Below are 19101 nucleotides of genomic sequence, written 5' to 3'. Positions count from 1 at the left end.
ATCACTTCATGGATTTTATCACGAGTGATCATGAGAAGATAATATCTTATATTCTTGAAACCAAGACATGTGAGTTGTAATTTACAAGTCGGTTGCACATTGACATATGTAAACGCACCAGTAACTTGGTGTTATATAACATATTGTTGTGTGTGATTCGATGAGTAAGTTCAAGCGAGTATTTGAGTCGAATTTTATCAATTCCTTTTACCCTTAGAGGGATAAAAGCGATATATGTGGGGCCTCGATGATTTAGTGATGACAAACCCTAAGTGCTTGGCCAAGCCTAGACTGATTTGATTTGTTCAATTATTCAGTCGTCATTAATCAGAAATCGGGAAACAACATATGAACTGTAACAACCCGTTATTTTCCGATCAATGTAATGACTAAGAGTCAAATGCTGTAATCTTTTTGTGAAATAATAAATAGCGTCAAAGATGAAATGTTCAAAAAGCTTAGTTTGAGTATACTAAGTGGTAGATATCGTAAAAAAAGGTTTCCAAAAATATAAAGAACACTAAAATCCGAGTTGTAACGAAGGAGTTATGACCAATTGAAGGTCCGTAACAATTCCGGTAAGACGCTGTTAAGCATAAAACGAGAAATTTCAATAAAATACTTTTTAGCCTTAGGTATCTAAATGAAAGTCGTAGATATCATTAAACCGTGAACGTGCATAAAAAGAACGCCCAAATCTGACTTCGTATGAGGAAGTTATGATTTTTCGAAGTTTCGGACATAGCGATAGACAGCTAAAAACTCGAAATAGAGATCGAGTGACTTTTGGCCAATGCAACCTAAACGAGAATCGAAGATCTCGACAATAGTAATACAACGGTAAAAAGACAGACGAAAACGGACGTCAGATGAAGAAGTTATGGATTTTTAACGGACTTTTCCAGTCCCGACCTATTAAAAATGTATTATTAAAGATAAATTAAAAACTAGCCAATGGAGTCTAAACGAAAGTTGTAGAGTACAGTCTCACCTACGCGTGGATATAAAGAACGCCAAAAACGGAGCTCGTACGCGAGAGTTACGTAATTTAGAAGTTTTGATATTCACATTACGCCTCGCGTAATGGATTACGCCCCGCGTACCAGGCGATAAGGGCCTCGTCCCATCAGCCAGTCGAAGTTCTGCTCGATTTTTGTCTCACCTTCTTCAAGCTATCAAGTGAGTTCATACCCCTATCACTACATTTTCAAATGCTTTTAAACACTTTTAAAGGGGGGGATACAAGTAAACACATGGTTAATCCCGTGTGAAAACATCAATCTTTTGTTATACATTTCATGTTGATTTCATGACTATCATATGGATCTGTTAACATGCAAAACATCTTACACTACTTTACCCTCTCAGGATGAAACATGTTTATAAATATTATAGTCTTTATTTATACGTTGCATCATATCAAGGGTAACCATTTTCACTATACCATTCTTATACATACAAGAACATACACCTCTTAATTATGCCTTTGTCTATATTGTGGAAAAAGGGTAATGATTTCAGGATCAAACATATTCATTTTAAGACGTGACTTAATTGAGAATATGTGAGTCATTCATCTTCACTATACCTATTAAGGTATCGCTAGAAATCCTGTTTTATAACCAGAATCTCCCGTCCGGAGAACGTGACAAGTGTGTATAGATCTATACGGGACTAATGATCCCGCACCCTGACTGTTAGCTACAGTCCCCGGGGTGACAAGTGTCATAACATTTCGACGCCTGAAGAACGTCGCTACAGGCAAATTATGATAGTACGGTTATGAAAACTCACTGGATAGACAATTATTATGGTATTACGTTTTCACGGGAAAAGTGACTGTTACAGTTCTTTTCACATACAGATACAATCTTCTTATAGTTTTGTTTCATAATAAAACTATACATCATTCTTTTGAGCATGTCATAGTTACTCACAGGTTACGGTCTTGGTCATTTGAGACTGCATTTCACTTTTAGGAAAATAAGGGATTTTCCTGTTTCAAACACATACAGTTTACACAACGATCTTTCATTCTCATTTCATACATTTATAAGAAAATATCGGATTTTCTGGAAAACATACACGAACTTTCGAATGGCATACATTTTCTCAAAACACTACTTATGAACTCACCAACTTAATTGTTGACTTTTTATCTTAAAATAACTTGTATTCTCAGGAAACCGCTAAGCAGGGTTAACAACTACTTTTGGAGATTAACGCTCTTGCGTTAACATCATTTTTTGGAATTCAGCATTCTGTATTTGACTTTTAAACATGTAATAGATACAATCATGTAAACTTTTCAAATATATGTTATGGTGGTGTGTACTTTCTTTACTATTCAATTGATATGATACTGAATATGACGTCCTCCGCCCCCGAACGTTTCCGTCGTTCTGGTTTGGGGGTGTGACATGAACAGAGAGAATGATTATAATCCATGTCTCGGTTCATACGATATCTAGAATGGAGGAATATATGATCCCTTATCTAATGGACGCGTCATTGACTAGGTCAGAGTTCAACAGCGGCTTTTAAGAGCTACAGTTGCTAGTCGGGTTGTGGAGTCGTACTTGCAATAATAGTTATTAGACTTATCCAAGTGGGAGATTGTTGGATTAGGTATCTAAGCCCATAACTATAATTGGTATGTACTTGACCCGAGAGTAGCATGGTCTATTCGGGTTGCATATCACCAGGACAATTTGATAGGATGGATACTTGAGTAAGAGGTTACTTATGATTTATTAATATATTATAAGTTCTAATATATTAATATGAAATCATATTATTTAATTAGTATTGATCAAGAATTAATTTGGAATTAATTGTGTGATCAAAAGAGACTAATTAAATATATGGGGATTGATTTGGTAAATCAATGATTCTTATAGTGTGGGCCAATTGTTATTTAGGATGGGCTAAACCAATATGGTAGTCCATGGAGGTTTAACCCATGGAGCCTAAGTAATATGAAAGGTCATGGGCATTAGGGTTTGCATGGATGTAACCCTAGAATTTGCCACACTATAAAAGGACTCCCTTGGCACCCAAAATCAACGACTAGAGTTCTTGGAGTTCATTAGAGCCGATTTTGGAGTTAGCAACATCTCTCTTAAGTTCTCCTTTGTCCTAGGTGTGTTGTGAACCGTTTGAGGAATCACACTTGGGGTGTTAAGTTCTTAAAGGCCAAATACAACAAGTTCTGCAAGCTACATAAAGAGGTAAACTCCTAACTAGTATTTTATGTTTTTTATGTCAATTTTTTGCTAGTTGTAGGCTTAATGCTTTGGAAACAATATTGCATGTATAATTAGAGAAAACATAGATCCAAAGCATTTAGGGTTGTATGTGCACCAAAGGATGTTGTAGTATACTAAAACCCAACAGAAATGGCCCAAACCGAGGCCTAAAAGTGTGAAGCCCATTCTGACTGAGTACACAGGGCGTACTCAGTCGTACGCTGCACGTACACGCTTGTTGGCTTGTACACGACACGTACAAGCTTGTACGCCCAGCATACTCCTCTATTAAGCCAACTTTTGCCATTAAGCAATTAATGCTTTGTCCAAAGGTCCAAACCACATATCTGAGTCCTAATAAATGTCTAGACCCATAAAGTCACTGACTTGGTGACTTTGCATGCCCCAAATGAATCCAAACTCAAAATATAACATTCTATTGTCATGAAAATGGCCCTAACTCATGCATGGATAGATATCAACCTCAAAAATGGCAACTTTATGGCTCAAGGACCAAAATAACACCAAGAGTGGCAACTTTAAGCTTCAGAAACGATATGAACTCATAAGATCTCATCAATGGGACCAAAAGGGTCCATAAACCCAAACCAAAAGAGATCTAAGCTAAGAAGCATCAAGTTCAAGACTTTATACCTCAAATGAGTACCAAATGATGATGGGGTTCTGGATTTATAAGCCTTCACTCCTACAATGAAGCTTCAAGGATGGACACCTTCCTTCAAAGCACCAAAATACACCTCAAATGGCCTTCTAAGCTCAAAAACACACAAGTATGGAATTAGGGTTCGAGTGTAGGGTAAGGAGGACAAGGAGGCTGATAAAATGAGGGTTTCAAGTCCATAAGGATGCTTAAATAGTGGCCAACCCCAAAAATTAGGGTTTTCATTAAACCTTGCATACACCCCGCGTACAAAGCTGTACGCCCCACGTACGCATCTGAAACCCCGATCAATACCCTCGCATGAGTACGCTAAGTGTACCACTTGGTACACCTTGCGTACCCGCTTCACCGCTTGTACGCTAAGCGTACCTTGTTGTACGCCCCGCGTACAACTCAAGGGTCAAACTGGGACAAATTTAATAATGCAAGGTCAAAAGAGAAACTTACAGAGATTCAAGTGTTACAATTCTCCCCCACTTGAATCAGACTTCGTCCTCGAAGTCTGCTGTCCTGAACAACTCTGGATAATGCTCTCTCATCTCCTCCTCGGGCTCCCAAGTCCACTCCGACCCCTTGCGGTGCTGCCACTGCACCTTCACCAGCTCTACAACTTGTTTTTTATTGTTGTGATCTGTTAGATTGGTATCCTGGTAGATAGGATGATGTTATGCTATAGTGATATGTTAGATCGGTATCCTGGTAGGTAGGATGATGCTATGCCTAGTGATCTGTAAGATCTGTTTATTTGTTTGTTGGCTGGTTAATGGTATGCTTATCTGTATTATGTGCACATGTTTGGTCGATGGTTTAGGCTTCACTGCTTTGTGCGTAAGCCAACAGGACCAGGGGTATTCCAACCTGATGGTTGATTGGACCCATAATATATTGGTATTCCAACCCGATGGTTGATTGGACCCATAGTATGTTGGCATTCCAATCCGATGGTTGAGGGCTTGGGGTATTCCAACCCGATGGTTGATTGGACCCATAGTATGTTGGCATTTCAACCCAATGGTTGAGGGGCCTGGGGTATTCCAACCCAATGGTTGATTGGACCCATAGTATGTTGTTATTTTTTGATATATGTTATTTGTTCGTGTGGTGGTATTTTGGGGGAACTCACTAAGCTTCATGCTTACAGTTTTTGTTTATGGTTTCAGGTACTTCAATGGACCATGGCAAGGCGAAGGCGTGACCGTACACATCCTTGGTTTACAACTGACTGGAATCCTGAAAGACTCTGATTTTAATTAATGTTTTGGAAATAATAGTTTGTAAACACTTTTAATAATAAACAGGTCGTTTTTTAAAGGTTAAAATTTGTTGAAATTTTTGGGATGTCACATCGTCCAATCTTCCAAATTGGGCCCAAAACCCATCATGGGCCTAATAACCAGGGAAGCCCAACAAGCTATCCCCAAGCCCAAAATAGAGGTCTAATGGCCCAACCAGACCCAAACTTACAAACCTAACTATGGCCCAATACCAAGGACATCAAGCCCAAAAGCCCATATGCTGAGTACGCGTGGCGTAATCAGCTAGTACGCTTAGCGTACTCCATCTTGGGCTAGTACACGCCGCATACCAGCTGGGTACGCCTAGCGTACTCCCCAGTGTGCCAACTTACTTCATTAAGCGCTTAAACCATTAAGCCATTTCTCCAAACTCTCAGATTTGGTCCCTAAGGATGACTTATCACATAAAGTTGGCAACTTTACATACATGCATGGCTTAATGGGACTCAAAAGCTCAAAAAGAGCTTAATAAAGATCTTAATACATGCATGGATAAAAATACTCCATAAAGTTGACATTTTTATGAACATGGGGACTGAATAGAGCTAAGATCTAGCATCCATTACTGCTATAGTAGATCAAAAGCTCACCTTTAACACAAAAGACTCAAAAGTGCACAAAATACTCCATAAACTAGATCTAACATATATGATTATCAACGTGTGAGCTTTTTACCTCAAAAAGCTTGCAAATAAGAAGCTAACCCTGGATCTTCAAGCCCAAGCTACTCCTCCAAGTGTTCCTCTTCTTCTTCTCCTTCACAAACCACCAACAAACACTCTTTCAAGCTCAAAACTCAGCAAATCACTCTAGGGTTTCGATTTCAGGGCAAGGGGAGGTGGAGGCTGGTCTAAAATGTCCAAGAAATGAGTTTAAGTCGTTTAAATAGGGCAAAAACCCTAAAAATTAGGGTTTGTCCCTGCCTTACGTACACCATGCGTACTCCACGTACGCCCTACGTATGTGGGTGGAACCCGCGATCATCAGGATGGCTAGTATGTTAAGCGTACTCATTGAGTACGCCCTGTGTACTAACCAAGGGACCAAATTGAGAATAATTTGCATCAAAGGGTTTAAAAGGAAACTTACCAAAACTTGAGTGTTCCAATTCTCCCCCACTTGAATCAGACTTCGTCCTCGAAGTCTGTTGCCTCAAAGAACTCTGGGTAGTGCTCCCTCATCTCGTCCTCCGACTCCCACATCCATTCTGAACCCTTACGATGTTGCCACTGGACTTTCACCAACTCAACAACCTTGTTCCTCAAGGTTTTTGTCTTCCGGTCAAGAATCTTTACCGGTCTCTCGATGTAATTCAGGTGATCGTCCACCTGAATATTCTCCAATGGTACCAACGCGGAATCATCCAATAAACATTTCCGCAACTGAGAGAGGTGGAATGTGCTATGGATCTGACTGAGCTCCTCGAGAAGATCCAACTGGTAAGCAACCCAGCCCACCCGGGCCAAAACCCTGAAATGACCGATATACCTGGGCCCGACTTGCCCCTCTTCTTGAATTGTATGACACCTTTCCAAGGTGACACCTTCAGGAGAACCATGTCACCAAACTGAAACTCTATATCTGATCGGCGCTTGACGGCATAACTCTTTTGCAGACTCTGAGCTGTCTGGAGTCTATTACGAACATGATGTATCAACTCAATAGTCTTGACTACCACCTCGATACTCCCGATGACTCGTTGACCGACCTTACCCCAACAAATCAGAGTCCTGCATTTCCTCCCATAGAGCATTTCGAAAGGAGGTTGATCGATGTTGGTGTGATAGCTGTTGTTATATGAAAATTCCTCTAACGGAAGATACGTATCCCAACTTCCACTAAAATCCAAAACACACGCCTGAATCATATCCCCCAAAGTCTGAATAGTATGCTCGCTCTGACCTTTAGTCTGCGGATGGAACGTCGTGCTGAAATGGAGACGAGTACCCAACTCGTCGTGGAACCTCTTCCAAAATCTGGATGTGAACCGGACGTCCTTGTCTGAAACCACCGAAACTGGCACTCCATGTTGCGCTACAACCTCCATGATGTATACCTCAGCCAACTTCTCCACAGAGATACTCTCCTAAATCGGGATAAAATGTGCGCTCTTGGTCAATCGATCCATGATGACCCAAATTAAATCCACTCCGCGCGCAGTCCGAGGCAACTTCGTAATGAAATCCATGTAATCTTCTCCCATTTCCAAATGGGAATATCCAACGACTGCATTTTTTTGTGAGGTCGTTGATGCTCGACCTTGACTTTCCTATGAGTCAAGCACCTCTCCACATACCAAGCCATATACTGGTTCATGCAGGGCCACCAATAATCAAGACGAAGATCTCTATACATCTTCGTCGCCCCGGGATGACTTGTAGTGCGATCTAGATTCACCGAAGATGAAATCAATGGATCCTTGTATGTAACACCGGTAAAAGTAGTGAGATCCATTGGAGTCCAAAAGAGTGTCTTGGGTCCCCAATATCCTTACTCTATAAAGCATCGCCTTTTCCCCTGCAAGCCTCAATGCTACTGCTTGTTGGTTATACCCTCCATGTAACACCCGGAATCTCGAGGAATAATTTTTGGGAATAGATCCTATTTTGAGAGTTGGTCACGGCGTGTCTAGATTTGAAGAGCGCGGCTTTCATTAAGGCCAACACGGCGTGTTTATTCCATTACACGACGTGTTGGCGGAATAATTTTTGAGAAAACCCTAATTTCTAGGGTGTTGCACCCTATTTACAGGCCTTAAGTCCTCATAGTTGGCCTCCTTACCAACCCCATTGCCACTAAAACCCTAAAATCGATCTCAAGTCTCAACCATAAGTTAGTTCATAACAAGACCTTTCCTCAACTTATTTATGGGTCCCAGTCCCACCAATTTTAGTTTACATCATTTTATCCTATTTATATAAATCAGTATAGATACATATTCTATTCTAAAGTCTAAACACATTAGCACTTTGTTTTATTATCTTGTTTTAATGGTCGATCTTGTTTGACTTTGTATGAAGGTTGTTGACTCGATAAATAACTCCCCAAGTGATGCAAGACCAAAAGTATTAGTTAGTGCAACAGCAGTTGGCTATTATGGTATATGTGCTTTTTGATACAACATTCTCTTCATATTTTAATATTTTATCTCCTAAATTGGTATGGGACAAAATTGTAATTTTACAATGTGACAATGTTTTTGAGTCAGGTACTCGTGAAACACAAGTGTTTGATGAACAAAGCCCTTCTGGAAATGATTATCTAGCCAAGGTGAATAATTAATAAAAAAAACCTTTTAATCCAAATAAATGTTAACAAAAAAGTGATGTTTTTTTTATATGATTAGGTTTGTAGAGAATGGGAAGGAACAGCTGTTGGAGTGGATAGAACCCCTATTTAAGGTTGGATCCTTAAAAAACGGAAAATTTCAACGCAACACAGCAAAACCTCAATGTTTTAAATGGTAAATTTGACTAATCATTTAGTTTTAGTTTAAAGTTAAGTTACTTTACAAGTTAAAAGTCATCAAAGACTTGAGGGAAATTAATAAACATGGTTATGGTTGTCTTGTCTCTTGATAGTTAACCCTTTAGCGAATATTTTCTTCCAGTGAAAGCTTGAAACTTGACTTCTTCCTTTGTGGGTTCTTCCACTTTCTTCTCTTTAGCAGCTTCCTACACATCACAAAAAAAAATGGTGTTATGACTTATGAGTATTATACCAATATGAACAACATACCTACATTTATTTACCAACAATAGAAATATACATATTAAAAAAAAAATACCTTTCGCTTTTGAGGGACAGCAGCATTAGACTTAGAACCAAACACGAGTTTTCCCTGAGTCTGGCGGGAGCTAGAAGCGGCGGTAGGTGGGCCGCCGGAAACCGCCGGTTGCTTCCCTTTGGAGGTGGTGGAAACAGGCGGTGGTTGGTATGTCAAAGCTTTCCCATCCAACCTTCTCCCCGATCCTGTAAAGGGATTGAATTTTGGTTCCTCTGGTAGACTTGCTTCATCTGCAAGGATTAAAATTAAATAAATAAATTTATTTACTATATTGATAAAAATAGTAAAGTACATTGCTATTTTCTGTAATTTATCCTATGAAACTTGTACCTTGGGTGGATGGTGATGATAGGGGGAGCCTTTGTGGTTCCTTGTAGTCAAGAGGAGGAGCAAAGTCAACCTCACAATCAGTTTCAATAATGGTTATTGCATTAGAAGGCTTTGATTCAATAATATCAATGTAGTATTTTTTATTGTTATATGCCACCATGATGCTATCTCCTGTTGTTAAACACGAGAAGTTCCTCAGTGTCGTCTCTAATCTGTGCATTGAAAACAAAAAAAAAAAATATTAGGGGCATTTTCGTAATTTTGAGGAATGAAAATCGGAATTGTAATCTGTCTTGAATAAATTGTGTGGTTGACTTACATTGCTTTTGGGTTGGAAATGTTGAGAAAGTCGGATGTGTGTGGTTGCAATTTTACATATGTACCCTTTGGAAGGGTCATATTCTTTACCCTCACGAGGTCCCCTTCTTGTAAAAGCAAATTTTCCATCATCTACATGAAGAAATGAATCAAGACTTAAAGGTATGTTCTAAATTCTATTTGTTGAAAAAAAAAAAAAAAAAAAAAAAAAAAGTAGAATGGATTGAAGAAATTTATACCCAATAAGGCATATATATTAAGCCTTCTTCTGCAATGAACTCCAAAACACCACAATGTGACACTCTCTCAGTAGAAACGTTGTGTAGCTCAAACAGCATTGGATAATCGATGTGAAGGGAAGCTGTAAATATAAAAGCCATCAATATTTTACTTATAGTATTTTATTAAAGGAAAATTGATATAAAGAAAAATCTAATATTTATAAACTAACCAAGGCGATCAAGAGCAGAAGGAGGCATTATAACTGGAAAAGAAACAATAAAAATATTAGTATTTTCACTAAAAGGCAAAATAAACAAATATTAAAATACAAAAAGAACTCACTCACTTTTGTCACCATTCTCTATGTGAGCCTGCAATAAGAAAAAGATAAAAAGGGTTAAAAATCAGAAACAAAAAAGAAACATTTGATATATATAGTTTATTAAATTAAGTAAGTAAAAAAGAAAACCAATAATCATTAATAAAGCTTCCTAACCTTGTCAATGAAAGATGCAGGGTAACAGCGATAAGTCTGCTCAAAGGATGTCCCATGATACCCATAATCAAAATACTGCATGAATTTATGTAATGAACTTACATTAGTGATTGATAATACAATCTCCATTCGACAAAATCAGAAACAAAAAACACAATAAAGTAGTAAACACAAGAAGAATTACAGAAATAATTTGAAAATAGAGTAGTAAACACAAAAAGAAATCAACAAGAACACAAGAACATACCATGATTTCTTTTCTGGCGAGACGAATCCTGCAACCTAAATGAAAAAAACAAAATCAATAGTTAGAGCAACACAATCCACAAATTCAAATTGGAAATCGTTGGTCGTATTTGGTGATCGATTTTTCACACAAAATCAAAGTTGATAGCTAAAATCGGAGTGATTCGATTCAGAATCCAGGATTACGCACACCTTAAGATCATAGAACAAAATTAATGATTGACTACATAAAAATCAAGAAGGGAAAACAGTGTTACCGAATAAGAAAGTGTGAAGAGATTCGAATTTTTGCAGGAGATTTGGAGAGCAAAAGGCTTTGGTGAAAGAGAAATTGTTGTTCGAGTTCGATAGAAATAGGTTTTGGGAGAAGACGGAAAGGCTAAAATGCGCCGGGGTCGTAGTGTGCACGCAAAGTTTCTATGTCATACGTTTCCTAAACCTAAACCAAATAGAATTCCGTTAATTGGTTCTTTTCGTTTCTATTAGTTTCTAGTAAAATGATCATTTTTAATTTTTTATCATAACAAAATAATAATGATCTATTTTATGGAAACATTTTTGTTTCCTAAATTTGTTTATCTTTTTGTAATTAAAAAAAAAACTTAACTTGTTTATGAAATATATAAAATTTACGAGAACTTTGTTGAAACTAAATAAATGTTTTTTTTTATTTTGCTTCTAATATCTTTAAATCTTATTTAGCCGAATGGATAATAAATTTACAAAACAATAATATTAAGATTATTTTCTAATGGTGTGTGGGAGAAGGTTTATTGAGATTGCGGTTACGATTTGGAGTATTTGACAATGCTTAACGAAATTCCATTATTTCATAAAATGTTGATATGGTGTGTTATGTGTTCAACTAGGGGATGGATCTATTTGAACACGGACGTAAGAATATTGAATTTTAAAATAGCAAACACAAATATCTAATTATGAAGTTTTTTTTAACATAAAACAACATATTTTATTTATTTGTAAAGAAAGAAGTTAAATACATATTAAAACATTACATTATTTAAAAATAAAAACAAAAAAATATCCAGATGTTTTTTTTTCTTCTTCAAAACATCATAAAACCTATTCAATTGACTCAATAAAAGCATTGTCAATAGACTTTTGTTCATATAAAATTGTTATTGTCAATCTCATGATCTCAAAATGTGGTTTATCCTTCATCGTCTCAAGTTGTTCCAATTTGTTCTATTGGTCGGATTGAAGTAAAGTTCTTATATTTGTCATTAACCTAGTGTGATGTATCAGTTTCTCATTATAAGATTCTAAAAACAAAACCACATTGTGTTTGTAATCTTTCTTGGGAATTGTGTTAGTTGGCATGGTGAAAGAGGGATGAAAGACAAAGGGGAGAGCTTGAGAGACACGGACCAAATATGAAGATGGTATAGAAACGTGTAGGGTGAATTAATTTGCAAGGGGTAAGGAAAATCAGTGTGTTTCCACTTCTCGAGTGTGCCACACCCTGGTCGGCGGCGGAAGCGCCAGGTTGTGTGACATTAGGATGTTGGGATTCAGGCCAAATATATACATTGAGTAATACATTGGATATATTAATCAGGGAAAATGACTCTTTAGGGTAACTAACCGTTGCGTTTGTTTTCATTTGGTCCCTTTTCCTTTTTTGTACTCAATATATCATCGAACTTGTTGTTTGTCTTCACCATAACCCTTTTGATCGGCTTTTAACCTGTGATAGTCGGTCAAAGGGTTATGGTGAACACAAACAACAAGTTCGATGGTATATTGAGTACGTAAAAAAGGAAAGCGACCAAATGAGAACAAATGCAACAGTTGGTTACCCTCCTGATTCATTTTCCCTTTACTCATTTACAGCAAATCCCATGTCATCTCTTGCTGATATTAATGACTTTATGAGATTCATTATTGATTCTCTTCAAAACATAACCCACGAAATAACATTATTCATACATGTACAACTTTGTAATGCACTTGAATACTTATTAGGGAAATCTTGACTAAGCAGATGCATTTCATGACTACATTTACATTTCCAATCAAATGATTTATCGTATCATGGATTCCAGACAAGTCTACAAACGAGTGGAATCACAAGTGTTGTGATTTTTTAGTTTACTTAGTTTTAAGATCGAATTCATGGGATAAGATACAACATCAATATGTACAATATCATGCAGCTTTTGCAGACACATCACCATAATATACCTTGTGGTAAACGTTTATGTTGATAAATATACCACTCATATACAGTCATATCTTTTTGCAGAGAGGTGTTGACAGTTAACCACAGTAAGAATAGCATAGACCATGTTTTAACGAAGTTACCCCTTCGAAACGCTTTTCATATACGTTATGGCCAAAGAAGGTTGTAGTCTTTAATAATTTTGCAACTTTAATTTCATTTAACTTTTCGGGGAAAATGACTCAAGAGGGTAACCAACTATTGAGTTTGTTCTCATTTGGTCCCTTTGCTTTTTTTATACTCAATATATCATCGAACTTGTTGTTTGTGTTCACCATAACCCTTTGAGCAGCTATCACAGGTCAAAAGTCGGTCAAATGGGTTATGGTGAACACAAACAACAAGTTTGATGGTATATTGAGTACAAAAAAAGGAAAGGGACCAAATGAAAACAAACGCAACAGTTAGTTATCCTAAAGAGTCATTATCCCTATTAATCAACATTGTTATTTATTCATTAAATAAAATATATTACACAATTGTTCAATGTATAAGTATGTTACGAAAGCAGAGTACAAAAGTAAAGCACATAGACTTCGGGCTGCATCACTGGGGTTATCTCCTCCTTCGGACGGGTTCATTCTTATGAAAATACATGTGGTTTGAGAGGTCAACATAATGTTAGTGGTTCCACATGTTTATGATTTTAAAGTTTTGTGTGGGTTTAGTTTATCTTGTTTATCCTAAGCTTGCTTGCTCAAGTTTGTGTGTACTATCACTATTTTCTTAGGTTGGTTCCTAGTAGTAATCTAAGATAGTTAGTTTTAATTTAACAAAGTTACGGTGAGTTCCTATAATCAAGCTATGACTGTTGATCACGAAAACAACGACGTTTCATCGGACGTCACAAATGTGTTTAGAAAGTTATGTTTGGTTCAACTTGTCGTCAGGTTGTAGCTAGCAACCACATGTGGGCGTGTCAATCTCGTATAGATTTATACATATCTCTCCCCCTCACTTAAGATTTAACGATTATAGGCCGGGAGCTAGATGAAAATCTATCAGTATGTAGATGAATCGTGTCTCATCTAACTCTTGTTGTGGGGGCCTCCCCTGGTCGGTCGTGTTATTATTTGTGTTGTATTTATACATGTTTACTTATTATATATATTATACCTTATAAAGTATTTTTAGTCAAATGTTGAATTTTAAATCGTATAAGTAAAACTGCAGTATGTACGAATCTTTTATGCATTGCAATCTTATTTGGTCAACAAACGATTTGAGAGCCGGAGCCTTCTATCTATTTGACCTAGCCCCTTTAAATCACTAGAAAATCGCCTTATGATATTCAAATTTGAATTCCAATTACCCTAATTTCAGCACCTTATCTGTAGAATATCATGTTCTTCCCCACCGGAAGAACATAAAATTGGGTTCTTTCATCTGGAAGCCTAACCACAAAATCCGACCCCTCATACTTTATATGCCTATCATACTATCTTGCAATCTCCTAGCCAAATATGTATTCTAAAAACCTAACCACAAAATACTATAGCCACCACCAACCACCACTCATGCGTTGCTGCTAAACCGGCCGCCTTCATCCACCCATTGTCAGGTAAACCTGCCACCTTCACTCTCCCTTTATTTCGCCACCTTCACTCTCCCTTTATTTCTTTGTCTACGCTCACCCATCGTCTAATAGAAACGAGGAAGGCCACACAAGCATATTTTATCGATTTATTATTCAGTTAACGTAATTTTTCAATGTTTTTTTTTTAATTATGGGTTTATTTGAATCTATGTCCACGTTTTAATTTTTGTGCTTAGGTTTAGTGTATGTGATTGATGGATAAGTTGACCACAATTACACGAAGGAATGCTCTTTGATTGTAAATATACATCGAACTACTTTAAAACATGTTTATGTTTCCTTCTTGCAGATTTACCAGGTAAGAAAGCTAATTTATTCTCCAAAATTGTTTTCCATTTTATTGATTCTATATGTTTTTGGATGTATCGATTCAATTTTTTTCTCCAAACAGATTTTGCAACATTAACCCTTCTCATAAAGAAAATACAATATGAATATATGCTAACAGTATTTATTTATTTAATTTTTTATTTACATGTACTTCAATGTTTGATTTTCTTGATGCATTTGTTCTTTTTGTTGTAAGTTTATGATAGTTAAAGCATTTGATAGTTATTATATTTGTACAAAATTACTAGAATGATTATTTTAAGAGATATTTATTTGGTTATAAATTTAGTGAATCATGTGCAAGTCTGGATACTCACTAGTTGATAACAAGATGAAATCATCCAATAACCATGTTCAGGTTGGTTTGGAAACAAATAAGGTACAAGAATTTAAAGGCCTCTCAACAATCCTTATTCGTATTGAGGAAGTTTGGATTTTTTTTTCAAAGTTAGTGTTTTCAAGTTGTTTTGTTGATTTTATTTTCTAATATAGGTGTGTGATGGGATGTATATGATTACCCTTTTTTGGTTCTTAGGTGTTTCTATAAAGTCATAAACGACAATAAACACAAGTTTATTTGTATGCCCTAACTATATTTTGTAATTTTCTTTGTTGATGTCGTATTCGTTTATTGATCCTCTACAGACGGTGAAAATGTTTTTTTTTTGGCAATTTATGAGAAAATTTTACTGTTTTTATGATTTTAACCTTCTTTTGAGTATTATTATTTTTTTGGCAGATTGATTGACTTGGAGAATGTTTTGTTGATTTTAGCTAAATTCTATCACCAGGCAAAGTGAAATTGGAAACGATCCAAAAAGAAAAGCAAATCATGCAAGTGGCAGTGAGGATGGTAGTGCAAAAGGCCAAACAAAAGGTAGAAAGGATGGTGATGGCATTGGAACCTGCACATATTTAAAAGGTTTGTGTTTGGCTATTCAAGTTCCCGTTTTAGGGCTATATGCAAGAAATGCTTGTTATGGGTAATTATTAGGTTTTCTTCTGCTCTCGGTTTTAATTGGTTTTGTTTAATAAGTAATTTGATTAGTGGGTGTAGTAGCAAATAAGGGCTAGGAAATAATTTGTAGTCTCTCATTCACTTGATGATAATGGATCGAGTGATTATGTTGCCTTTTCCGAAAGACTACTGATGTTCTGGCTTTCCATAAGCCAATTCTACAAATGTGCTTTTTCCAGGCTATAGGGAGCATCTAAAGGTTCTAATGACAACTATCTCCCTACTAAATTGAGAGTTTTTGTGTTGAATTGAGGTTGTGATGTAGATCATAGGCCAATGATTGCATTGCAAAATTTTAGTTTATAGCATTGGATTTTGGCATTGCAAATTTGGTTTATTTGCTTGGATTATGCAATGAATAAGCCAAGCCTGTAAATTACCTTTTAGTTCTTTTGTCATACACACACAATACATATATCATTGATTTTGGCCCATGATTGCATTGCAAAATTTTAGTTTATGAGTTCATGTCTAATGACATTCTCAGAGAGCACTTATCAAGTAGGCATGTATCAATAAATATCTTATTTATTCTGTTATAAATATGGTATTTTTTTGCTTTTTTGTCTCTTTTTGTTGATGTTTTTCAGGAAGATTCAAGCTAATTAAGACTCGCCCAAAATCATCTTTCTCGATCATTGTTTATGGTACAAATATTTTCCTATATATTATTTATATGTATGTATATGTATTCAATCATGAAAATGCTTTTTTATTGTAAACAAATGAAAAATAATACTTGATAAACAACAAAAGACGTTCATAATACCACATACACTTGGTTTATGTTTATGTTTGAAGAAGATTGCGTTTCTCGTAAAATGATGACAAGTAAACAATTATCTAAAAGAATCTTGAATATATTTATCCTTTTATTTTCCTATGTACATTTTCATATTAGTTGTGCTAGGACAATTCTTTTAAATGTCAATCAATAATTTATCGTAAAAAATGTTAGGTTTATGGACAGGCTCATTGTTAAAACCTTGATGTGACCGTATAGAGCAATGTAACGACCCGATTTTCAAAAGATTTTTTTTTCATTTTTAAATAGTCAGAAACACTTTCCATAAACCATAAAATCTCAATACAATTGTTTCCTTTATGGTCATGCATACACCAAACATGATCATCCATTTCTTGGTAAAAAAAGGAAAGAAATGAGCTTCAAACTTTCATGCATGCCTCAAATTCATACCAACTTCCTGAACACTATAATGCTCTTGGGACTCTTAGAATCCACAAAGTTGCCAGCTTTATGGATTTACTCCACTCAAACATGCAATAACATCAATAAGATGGACAAAACTCAAGATCTATCCATGATAAGCAATAAAGGTGGAGCCTTTGATACTTACAAGGGTCCAAAAACAGGAAAAGACGATGATGATGTTGATTATTTGCCCATACCACCACCAGAGCACTTCCTTCTTCTTCTTCAAGCTAGAAATGCACCCGGATGACAAAAGGATATTAGGAAGGAGTAAGATTAGGGTTTCTGGAGGTTTAGATAGTGAGAGATGCCGAGGGTGAGAAACCTTAGCCCTCTCATTCCCTTAAATACCGAAAACTTAGGGTTTTTGGTCGTCATCCGCCCTCACGTCGTGAGCACTATATTGTTCACGTCTTGAGCCTTAAAATGATATACGGGTCTGAATCGCTCCTCATGACGTGAAAAGGCATTCTTCACGTCGTGAGCAGGGCAATTATTGAAACTTGACCTCACAATATTAAAGATAAAGTGCACCGGATCCGGGTGTTACAAAATTAGAAGACCAATATTCGAAGGAAGACCCGTTGCTTTAGTGTGTTTTTTTATGAAGTGTGTTTTAGTTATGAAGTGTGTTTTTTATGTATTAAGTCGTGTTTCTAGGTATTAAGTCGTGTTTGTCGGTGCTAAGTCATGTTTGTCGTGGTTTGAATTATTAAATCATGTTTTTAGGTATTTTAAGTTTTAATTTATTGTAACTTTTTTAATTTAATATGAAATGTTTGTGTTTTTAAAATATAATTTATATTATATTAATTATTTGTGGTTTAAAAAAATAAAAGATGTTTAATATTTATGCACAAAAAATGTTTGTATATTAAAATAAAATAATTTAATTAAATTAGGCAAAAAAAAAAAAAAATTTAAAAATAAGTGCTAGGAATGTTACCGGTCTTTATCTATTTATATCAAATGATAAAATTAGATGTTAAACTATTAAAAATGAGATGACAAAATATAATGTGAGAAGATGCTAAGGTGCTGTTTGTTTTTTCGAAGCGAAAATTCATGAAGTCTGCGGAACACCTCTGCAATCCTCTGTAGCAGAAGAGATGGAACAAACGGCTGGAGCCTATAATAAGAAGCATGTTTGTTTTTTAACATCTGCAGACTGCTGCAGTAAACTGAAATTTAAATAAACTAATTTTATAAACTGAAAATAGTTCTCAACACCGAAATTTAATAATTCTAGTCTTAAAACATTGAAATAATAATAAAAAGAACATGTAAAAAAACAAAAATATAAAACTTTTTTTTTAAAAAAAAAACTTAAAAAAATGTAAAAGAAGCTAATAGTTTTATTCTAGAAAAAAAACTAATTTTAAAAAACATTAAAAAAGAAAATAATAAAAAAACTAAGAAAGTATTGCAAACGATATCTACAAAGTTCGTAAAAAATTATACACGTTAAAAAAGATGTAACTGAAATTGAAAATATTATTAATAAAACGGTAAAAAAAATTAAAAAAATCAAGTTAAAAAAAATCGTGGAAACTATAAAAATAAATTGTATCACATTCGTAAATAAAAATTTAAGAAAATCAAAGTTTAAAAAAAAAGTTTAAAAAAAAAGTTATACAAAATTTCTTAAAAAAACACTTGGAAAAAATGAAAGCTGAAGAGGTTAGAAGAGGCAAGTCAAGTGCTGCGACACGCAGCACACGCGCAGAGGTTTTGTAGTCTGAAGTCTTCCAAAAAACAAACTGCTGCGAGAGGAAAAGTGCTGCGCGTATGCTGCGCCGCGCAGCAATATGTGGTTTGAAGAGGTTTTTATAAAAAAACAAACGGCATCTACCAGTCCTCTTAGCTTTAAAACCTAAAAAATTGACCCAAGTTTAATAAGAACGTGCCCCAGTTAATTAGCCCACAATGTCTTATCTCTGATCGTCCGATGAAAATCACAAAAATGCACTTTGTTATGGATTGCCAGCGTGGCATGCTTTGTTAAGCGTCGGATCATTTTAGATCCTCCCTCCTTAAATTCAACCAAACAAACAGCGCATTATATATACTCCTCTTC

At 35.7% G+C, this 19101-nt stretch overlaps 1 protein-coding gene across 2 annotated transcripts; it reads right to left on the bottom strand.

The window, feature by feature from the left end:
- Positions 1-8677: 8677 nt before the first annotated feature.
- On the bottom strand, positions 8678-11010 carry LOC145132424 (ubiquitin fusion degradation protein 1 B-like). Of its 2 annotated transcripts, XM_079067197.1 has the most exons (10): positions 10882-11010; positions 10626-10660; positions 10379-10453; positions 10229-10253; positions 10112-10144; positions 9900-10021; positions 9662-9792; positions 9343-9554; positions 9013-9242; positions 8678-8899 (listed from the first exon to the last, which is right to left on the bottom strand). In XM_079067197.1, the coding sequence occupies exons 2-10, from the start codon at positions 10626-10628 to the stop codon at positions 8807-8809; spliced, it is 924 nt and encodes a 307-aa protein (XP_078923323.1). In that variant the 5' UTR covers positions 10629-10660; positions 10882-11010; the 3' UTR covers positions 8678-8806. The 2 variants fall into 2 exon arrangements, with proteins under 2 accessions (XP_078923323.1, XP_078923322.1); XM_079067196.1 differs by lacking the exons at positions 10626-10660; positions 10882-11010 and having other exon boundaries at positions 10379-10459.
- Between the last annotated feature and the right edge of the window lie 8091 nt (positions 11011-19101).

This window comes from Lactuca virosa, chromosome 8, assembly GCF_052849685.1.
Source record: "Lactuca virosa cultivar CGN04683 chromosome 8, Lactuca_virosa_CGN04683_v6, whole genome shotgun sequence".
In the NCBI taxonomy this organism is placed as follows: Eukaryota; Viridiplantae; Streptophyta; class Magnoliopsida; order Asterales; family Asteraceae; genus Lactuca; species Lactuca virosa.
The sequence above is the reverse complement of the archived record's forward strand: the minus strand, read 5'-3'. Positions and strand labels throughout refer to the sequence as shown.